This window comes from Fulmarus glacialis, unplaced genomic scaffold, assembly GCF_000690835.1.
Source record: "Fulmarus glacialis isolate BGI_N327 unplaced genomic scaffold, ASM69083v1 scaffold11784, whole genome shotgun sequence".
Taxonomy (NCBI): domain Eukaryota; kingdom Metazoa; phylum Chordata; class Aves; order Procellariiformes; family Procellariidae; genus Fulmarus; species Fulmarus glacialis.
In genome coordinates this window covers 3266-13024 of record NW_009206129.1, presented here as the reverse complement: position 1 = coordinate 13024, position 9759 = coordinate 3266, and the positions used below count along the sequence as shown (strand labels likewise).

The 9759-nt window shown below is 37.5% G+C and overlaps 1 protein-coding gene across 1 annotated transcript in view; it reads left to right on the top strand.

Annotated features, from left to right (window-relative positions):
- The window catches only part of LOC104075207 (G-protein coupled receptor 98-like), a gene marked incomplete at its 3' end in the record, with an annotated part of 41385 nt that overhangs the window by 30507 nt on the left and 1119 nt on the right, over nt 1–9759 (top strand). Inside the window, exons 12-15 of the mRNA XM_009575636.1 lie at nt 7224–7350; nt 7439–7624; nt 8560–8740; nt 9336–9499. Coding sequence (XP_009573931.1) covers nt 7224–7350; nt 7439–7624; nt 8560–8740; nt 9336–9499 — 658 coding nt within the window. The remainder of the gene's footprint in view (nt 1–7223; nt 7351–7438; nt 7625–8559; nt 8741–9335; nt 9500–9759) is intronic.

The window sequence follows — 9759 nt, the reverse complement described above, 5'->3', positions numbered from 1 at the left end:
CCGCTCTTCTGCTTGTACTATGTATGGTGGGAGTAGCAGGTTCTGCTGATCATGAAGTGGCTGGTAAAAAGTGTGCCAGCAGTAAGCAGCCTTCCCACACTTGGCAAGGTCAGAGGGTGAAGTAAGGAACAGGTGGTCTGGCCTGGAAAAAGAAGTAAACAAGGAGGAGATAAAGTCTGAACTTTTCTCTAGACCTGGATAGTGTTCCTCAAGGCTATGAGTGAAATTTGGCAACTTTAACATTAGCAGAAGCCAAGAATGAAATGACCGCAAAGATCATCCTTTCGGTACTGGAGATGACTCTTCAAATCAGGGTTGAAGGATACTGGCAGGGTTATGCGTGTAAGCTTGTGGTATTGCTTTCTGCATAGTTTGTATTTTCTGGACGAACAGAAGATTTCGGTTTCCAAGGCTGGCAGCCAGCTCCTCACAGCAGTAGTGGATTAGCATGAAAACAAAGATGCACTGTGCTGTGGATGTGCTTGTACTGTTCTATAAATTGTAGCATAAGTCAGTAGGAAAATAGAGCATGTAAGAACTTTAATGAAACTATAGACATAGAAAAATGTTCATAAGCATTCTATTTATTGCAATTAGTAATAGCATGGGTAAAATAATAAAAATAATTAGTTCTAACAAGGATGTATTATTTACAACTCAGTGGTGTTGTTAAGGCAGTTTACATTTTAAACAAGCTTTAATTGCATCCATAACTATAAAAGAAACTTTCCAAGCCATTAAAAATAGTATTTTCTTTCCTTGTTCTATGGCCTCTGCCTGTAGGCCGTAGATATTAAAAATAACTCTGAATTATGTCCACAAAATGGAGGCCAATATATATCACGAAGAATATGCTTCCAAAGAAGACAGATGCATAATAAAGAAACAAGACAATCCTGTACGTGCTGAAGCTTCTTCATATTTTCTTTTTTTAGGAGCAGCTTCAGGTTGAATGCCTGCCCATATCTGAATAGGCCTGAATTGAGATCAAACATAAATAAAGCCAGATGTTTGTAGTGAAATCTGTATGAGAAAGGAAAGGCCTTGGTCTTCTTGATGAATGTAGGTGGAACAGGCCATGGAAATTGTGTCTATACTTTTGAAAGCATATATACATACTAGGGCTGTTCATTTTACCTGGTAAGCACAAATAGAAATCAGTTTTTTAAAAATCTGGTTGTTTTTTCCTTCTGCACAATGTATTCTACTGGCAGTGGTCATCCCCTCAGTAAGGTGCAGATACACAGCTATGGATTTGGCAATTGGCACAAGGGAAGGGCCAGGACCTCCAGGGCACGTGGGTTCTGTTTATAGTTAAATAGTCCTTATGCTCAAATTTTTTTTGAGTCATGACTCACATGATTTAGGATGCCAGTACAGATTCATGTACGTATGTTATGACCTAAATCTCATTTACTATATATAATAAAGCAAAACTGAAACAACGTAACATGGGATTTTTATAGTCCTAGTGATTTCTATGTTGCAATACAAATCTCCACAGGCAGAAATTCTGTCTTGGGTAAATTTAGAAAACAGGTTTTAAAAAAATTGCAAATGCAAAACATAGGCTGACTATTTCATTATGAAATGTGTGGTAATTTTTTAACATTTTTGTGTTTAAGGGATTACTTCATGTCAAAAAGTTAGCAAATCATAGAAGGCCCATTTAAAGCACTGCATACTGTCTATGGTCCTTAATTCAGGGCTCATGTGATGTTTGTATGTTGTGGGTTGCTGTCTGCACTGGCGTGCACAGGAACACTAATATACTGTTTAATGAAGCTGGGATTTACTCCTAACTCGGTGATTTCCTGTGGCTAGTGTCAAAACCATATCTCTCTGTCTTACTTAAGTAATTTTTCTAGTAAGTAATATGTGTGATGCTATAGGAATTATCTCTTTCAGTGTAAACCATTGGCTTTTTCTTGAAGGGTTTGGTCAGACTTTGTTTTGATGGGGAAAAAGTTATTTGAAAATAGTAGTAGAATGTTGAAAAGAGAGCTACTGGACACCTACTGCTATCTTTTATTACTTTTCAAAATAATAACACCGTATATCTCCTGCTATGAATAACAAAAATTAAAATAGCCTCCAAAATCAAATAATGTGTGGATTAAACCTGGAGAAGGTGTTCCCTCTGATGAGAAGCACTGTGGAATTTCTAATGTGGCAAATCCTACTTTAATACTGTTCTTTAAAGCTAGGTCCTGCCACTAATTAAATCAGTAGATAATCCTGAAAAAATTGAAGAAGGGCTGAACACTGACTACAAATCTAGGAAGCAAATTAAGTAACATTCCACAGGCAACCTGAATGCACCTTTTCTGAGATACCCTGATAGAAAAAAAAGGTTTTTAGAGAAGTGTGTTTTTAATACTACTGCAATACACATTCACAGTTGCAATACAGTTTCTCAGGTGCCTTTCAAAACATTCACTTTCTGCAGAATTCCAGTTCTTGGTCCAAAGCTATCAAATTCAATCACATTGCATCTCTTAATAATTATTATTTTATTTGCAGTGGTATTTAGTTTGTAAGAACATTGAAATTCCCATGTTACTTTAAACTCAGTTAAAAATCTTCTTTCTGATAGTTTGTAGTACTATGTGTTTAAAAAAGTGCAAGAAATATTTTGAAGCTTCTGTTATTTGTCCTAATTAATCTGTAGTTCTTGCTAAATAATAATTAAGGTTTATTTAAAGAAAGATTTTCCCTAATGACGAGTCATTTCACATGAGGTTTGTCATATGGAAAGTGTTTTTTTTACAGCTGTTTCATCACAGAAAACACACTTATGCGATTTGAGATTGCGTTTCTTATGTTAACATCTTAAACATCGCCAGGGCTTATCCTCTGTGATAAAATGAAGCTTCATGTCCCCAGATGGCCGTTTTACAGAGTAAGTTAAGCTGAGGAGAAAGAAAGGCAAGTGGCTTTCCCGGGGAGAGGAATGTCCTTACTACTGGTCAAGTGCTCTCTCCAGGACAGAGCTCTCTAGGAGCTGGAGCTCTTTGGTATGGCTAAGCGGCTGTGTACTGTTTTAGCTTTTACCGTTACTTCTGAATGTCCTCACCTGGGCAAACCATGAGTTTTAGAAGTTCTAAATAGCCATTTTTGTTCCGATTCCACACTGCTGTTATAGGAGTGCCTAAAGAGATGGCTTCACATACCAGAAAGAGTGAAACAGGACTAAACTGATCCTGTGCGCTCCATGGCAGTTTGGATGTCCACTCTGCGGTGAAAAGGCTGTACATGAATAGCGCGTTGTTCTTGGACGTTGTCAGGGCATGTAGCAAGAGCTGATGGCTGGTGGCCTGAGGGCTGTGTGGTGGCGTAGAGCCAGGGGTCCAGCCTGACAACATGGCTGGTCAGGCAGAGGCCCATCCCACCACCCCCAGCAAGGCGGGAGAGCAGGCTGGAGCAGGTAAGTGGGGGTAACCTGGAGTCCAGGGCATCAGGCAAGGTCATGGTGGTGGGGCAGGTCAAGACAGGAACACACGTCAGGTTTAGGCTGGATGATGGTCAACAGGGTCAGGTACAGCGCAGTGATTGCCAGGCAGGTCCTCAGTGAGGAGGCAAATCCAAGGTCAAGCTGGGAAGTCACCCGGTGGGTCCCGGTCCAGGGATGTTATGAGAATTTATATGTGTGTACCTCAGAATGTAGACACGAAGGATCCTGTTGGGTGCACCCTTCATTGCTCATGTAACAACAGCTCAGAGTTGGAAGCCTAAGTCTAGGTGCTTCTATTCCATTTTTGCATAGGCATATTCTGTTTTGAATAGTAACCAACATTTACTGTGTCAGAGCAGTGATAGCAATCTGGCCAGTCATGCAGAGAAAACATGGTCAGGTCAATCAGTAAATAAAAAAATAAATTGATCCTAGTGTTGAAAATGGGACTTGGGTGGAGAAACCTCCCAAACAATGGTTTCCTTTAGCAGTGGACGGGCTGAATCCGACTGGTTGCTTTCTGACCTGCAAGTTCTCTAGATTCCAATCTGACTTACACTGTGACTATTTTAAAGTAATAAAGTATTGCCACTCTTCTCAGTCCTTTCAAAGAACACCTGGAGATGCTCAAGAGGCACACCTTGTGGCCATTTCATGTCTGCTACCCTCTTCAGATTTCTGTAGTGCTGCCATCATGCATTACAACACAATATTAGATTCTAGCACTACTCCTCAGTTCACCTTAACAGGCTCTTTTGTCTGAGCTGTGTTTGGACTCATGCAGTGTAACTCCATGAAGGTGAAAGAGATTTTATTTCTGGCATGACCTTTCACTTTCTGATGAATTATTATGTCTTAACTACTTAAGCTTGTACATACATATCAAACACTCAGTTGACATAATGGTTCATTTGTACTCTCTGTTATAAATTACATTACCAACAGCTTAGCAATATAATTAATTTTTAGCATTACCAACTCTAAATTTTCTCCTTGATCTTTTCATTGTATTAATACTTTGATGGTTTTGGAACACCTTTGCATGTGTTTCTGAAGGAAGGGAGAATGTCTCAATGTATAGTATTTAAAATCTAGCCTCACTGGAAATCAATGACAAATTCCTATTAATTCAAATCTCCTATTTGAAAGAATGTATCTGCAAGTGTATTTGCTTTATTTTCTCAGAATTTTAAGTGAACTCTTATCTCTATTGAATTCCAAATCTGAGTTCTTTTTGAGATTAGTGAAGTCAGAATTTCACTTTATAAATTTTGTGGTAATCTGTTTATGGTGTTTTGATAGAAGATACAGGGTTTATATTTAATTTATATTTATTTTAGATTAAGAAAGCCAACAGGAATTGCAGAATAATACTGCCCTTTCATTTGACTTGGTTTGGTAGTTTTGTTATAACTGAACCAATTAAAAGATTAGCAAATACTCTTTTCTTTTCTTATTTTTGTTTGCTATATTTTTATATTTATTACTTTACTTTGGTAATCTGATTAATTGAAAAATTGTCACAAATGAAGTTTGATGTGATTTTGTGCCAAAACAGTTTTTGATATATATATACCCGTTACAACTCCCACTGTGCTTATCTGTTTTTATCATTACTTTGGCAGATTGATGAAATAACATATCATGGGAGCATGTAGATTTTTTTTCGTAATTGAAGGGCTATTTATAAATGTGGGCTGCTGTTGCAGTTGTGAGCAGGCACAAAGGCTGGCAGTAATCAAGCTTTCGGAGGAGGGCTTGGTAGGGTATACCATGAGTGGGTCTTGACATGCAGAATTGGTCATGGGGTCATTTCTCCTAATTGGGAACTGCCCACTTGCTAGCATTTGTCAACAGGAAAATGCCAAGCAAGTAGGGTTCCCATAAAATGAACATTATAAGCTTTTGGAAAGGAAAAAGAAAGCTTTATGTTGTTTGGTTTTTTTTTTAATTATTATTATTCTTTTCTAAGATTAGTATTATTGAAATTCTAGCAAGTGGCACTTTCATTCCTTTCCCCATCCCTTTTCTTTCTTTCTTTCTGTGTTGACAGGGTAGAGACAGAAAGGTTTGTCGTGTACTTTGGGTAAGTGCAGTGAACTGTGGTTTTTCTTCAGTGAATCAATGCTTTGTTTTACAAGTGGTTGGTTTGGACAGAATCTGTCTTTATCATTTCTTTTTCTCTCAGGAATCACGTCTTCTGCATCTCTTCAGACAATGCATGCTTGCTCTTTGGTGTTTAATTTGGTGGCATGAGGTTCTGGCTTGAAGGCATTTCTTTATTTAGGATCTGTGAATGATGAAAGTTATGAATGCATGGCTCAGTGTTTGATATTTGAGCGTTTGATGCAATAATGGATTAGTTGTTTTAAACTGCCACAAATACGATTTGCACCAACTAAATGACTGAACCAACTAGAATTATAGAGAAGATGTTTTCTGTGGTCAAAGATGAGTGCTTATCTTGGTTTTGGATAACATTTAACATTTACTTTATGTTAACACAAGTTATTGTGTCTGCTGACATATTTTTTTAATGTGCAATAAACATGACATGTTACCTATTAAATAGATATTTCCTGTTTTGCATCTTATATCCTGCCTGTAGACGTTTCTACAAGATACGTTGCTATTTATTTTTTTGTGGGGGAGTGTTCCAGTAATTTATGGATTGTTTGTGGAAACAGTTCTGGAATTGATTTCAAATATTGGATACAATAGATCACATTTCTTTCTACATGAAATAGTGTTTGATGAATTCTGGGTTGTAGTACGGTGAAACCATAAAAATATTTACAACACATTGGACCAAGATTTCATTGAAATTTTCTTCCAGGAAACATGGAAGATGCACAGGAACCTAAATACATAAAACACCATGTAATAAGCTATATCCAAACGGTCAGTCTAAAGGTGCATTCTTGATGCATCCTTCAGTAGTACGTTTTCTGACATTTTTTATGTAATGAACTTAAAACAGTGTCATTGAAAATTACCACATCTGAGGAAATGAATGCAAGAAATGTGCAAGGTTTCCTCCTCTTGTCAGATATGGCCCATTCGTGTCCATGAGTAAGACCGAGATGGTGTAGCAGTAGCCCAGGGAGACAAATCCTCCCCCAAGAGGAGCAGTATTTGATCATGCCTGCACCATTCACCGTATGCTTTTAGGTAGCAGGTTTGTGAGTAACGGAGGAGAAAGGGAATGAGTCTGAGCTACTGAGAGTAGGTCCAACACTTACTAGAGCCAAACTGGGATCCTACAGGTAGTGTCCACATCTTACAGAAGGCAGGCTGACACACAAGTGAGGGTGAAATCCACAATATTGAGGGGCAAGCCTCTTCCTATTTGCAGCAGAAGAGGGTAAGAATATGTAGTTGTCAAGGTAATTTCTATTTGTTTACATGATTTTGGATTATCCTTTATGATTTGATCCAAATACAAAGTAATACTGAATGTAACTCTAACTTTTTACTGCACAATTCTGTTTCTTTTCCTGTGTGTTGTGTGCATGCATCCCTAAAAAAATCCAACTATAAAAACTAATCAGAAAACAAAGTTACTTCAGAAGCAAACTTTTTTTTTTTTACAAATGGATAAAATGTACCAATGTGTCTTTCTTAATTTATTTTATTCTTTGCAGGTAATAGTTTGTTTTCATAATTTATTCATAAAATTAATCAGTAGTCTGATGTCCTTTGCATAGGTGTGGATTTACTTGCCAAACAGAATTGTCACTCAAAAAACCCTCTTGCCTTCCTTTGTCAGGGTCAGTGTGGAAAATCAAATACTGAAATACGGGTTTACTACTTGTGAAATTATTATTTTGGAAAATGATGATCCTGGAGGAGTGTTTGAATTTTCTCCCTCTTCCAGAGGTCCCTACAGTATCAAGGTAGCTATCTGAATCATTTCTCTCGGTCATTATGGACAACTTAGTGTAAGCAGAGTGCTAGAAAAAAGCTGGATTTTCTTTTTTACAGGAAGGGGAGTCTGTCGAACTGCAGATTGTCCGCAGCAGAGGAAGTCTCGTCAGGCAGTTTCTACGCTACACTGTAGAACCAAGAGACAATAATGAGTTTTATGGAAGCACAGGAATTCTGGAGTTTAAGCCTGGTGAAAGAGAGATCATAATTACTCTTCTGACAAGGATGGATGGCATTCCAGAGGTAAAAAATGATATTTTTCTCCTTCAAATTGTGTTCACAGGCATATTAGTTTGTCAGTTATTAAAATATAGGCAAATATGTAGGAGCAGAACAAGTGTGTAATGGCTTTTCTCCAGAATGTCTTCCCAGCCTCCAAACCAGGGATGCCTGGATAAATAGGAGGTGTCTTTGGGTTTAATAGTCCCCAGTGGAGGACTTAAATTGAATTCAATTCAATTTCTGTGAATTGAAACAGTTACGCTTTGAATTCATGCAAGTTTTTAGCATCCATGACATTCTGTGGTATAGAATGCCGTTGTTTAACTGAACTCTGTGGGAAGAACCACTTCCTTTTTGTTTTGTTTTCTAGTAATCGTCTGCTAGCTTCACTCAGTGCTCCCCCGTCTGGACTAATATTGGCCTTATAGATACATAGATGCAATACTTGTTTTAATGTTCCTTGAAGCATTATCTGTGAGCTGCTTTTTTCAAAAAATACATGAAGTACAAAGTCCCGTTGGATTAAAAAAGCAAGCAAGTTCTTTCTAAATTACTGTGCTGTCAATGGTTTTAAAATCTTTGCTTTTCCTCTTACAAAGCCAGAAACATTAATAAATCTTATAGAAAAGAAAACTTACCTTTCAGGGAGCATTATAAAGACATTTGTACTAGTGAATTAATGTGATTCTAAGTTAAGTACACAAAATAAGTCCGTGCCTATAATAATGGTAGATTTTTGGAGCGAATTGTCCTATCAGAGATAGAAATTTCTAATTATTTCTTTGTTCTGATGGCAATGCACAAACACATTGTGCATGGAGAAAGTGTCTGTGGTTTCCTTTTGTTTAAATTTATATCTCTTTCTGCCTGGCTAGGGACTGTGGATGTTTGCCCATTTGTTTGGAATGTGAATACTGAATATGTATTTTTATTCTGACTGAGTTTCCCTCTTCTAGCTGGACGAGATATATTCAGTGGTACTCAGTGGCTACAGTGAAATGCCAGGCAAGCTGGGGAATGCCACAGTGGTCAATATAACCATTTTGAAGAATGATGATCCACATGGTGTGATTCAGTTTCTACCTGATGAATTATCAGTAACAATAAAGGAAAGTAAAGGAGAAATCATCTACGCTGGTAATTCTTTTTTATTAGAGTTACTGCTTTATCTGCTGTCTGCCCCTGCAAGGCTTCTTTTCCCCATTTCACCTTTCTAGGACAATGTCTGACTCAAGTCTCCACTCAGGAGTTTCCAGAGTGGTACAGTGCCAGCAAGACGAGCAGTGGAGACTGAAGTGGAGAAGGATGGGCCTGGAAAGCCAGAGGGATCAATCCAATTAAAAAATGGCTAGAGAATATGCCAGACAGGAGGGACGGAGTATTGATGTATGTGCAAAGTGCAACCTGGAGGTAGTAGCTCTGTTTGTGGAGCGTGAAGAATAGGGTGCTGTGTGAGAGAAGAATAGAGCTAAATCTTCATACGGGTGACTTCCATTTATCTCTATTCAATTATCAAGTACATTTACAGGCGAAAAATAACAAATTTGAGCAAGTTTAAACTGCTTTAATGGTCTGTCTTTGTGTATCCTTTCGTGTGGTGCTCTCACAAATTACTAGTTTTGCAAGAAGTGGATTTGCGTATTATTTCCTTTCCTTCTTCTTTGTTTCAGCTTTGATGACCTTTTTCTTTTTGATTCGTGTTGTTCTGACTGTATATGTTTGCATTTTTTAGCTGCTTACAGAGTTGTAAGAAACCAAGGAAACTATGGCAATGTTAGTGTATCTTGGGTTGTTGATCCAGCATGTACCAATGACATCTATCCAGAACAAGGGACTGTTTTCTTTGATAATCTGGAGTTTTCAAAAAATATCACCATTTACTCACTGCCAGATGAGGTAAACATTTTTACAGTGTTTTTGTGTGGGTATATGGGACAAAGAGTAAGTGCTAAAACATTACAATTTAAGAAGAAGAAATGTCTGTTTTTTAACAGCCTGATAACTATTTGTAGAAAAAATCAAAATACTTGGGTAAAACAGATTACTTCAGCAAATCATAAAAGAATTTGAGAAGCTGTGCATATGTATAAATAAAAAATGTTAGAAGCTGAGAGTAATTGAACATGGTTAAATTACAGAAAAGTTCATTTGAATAA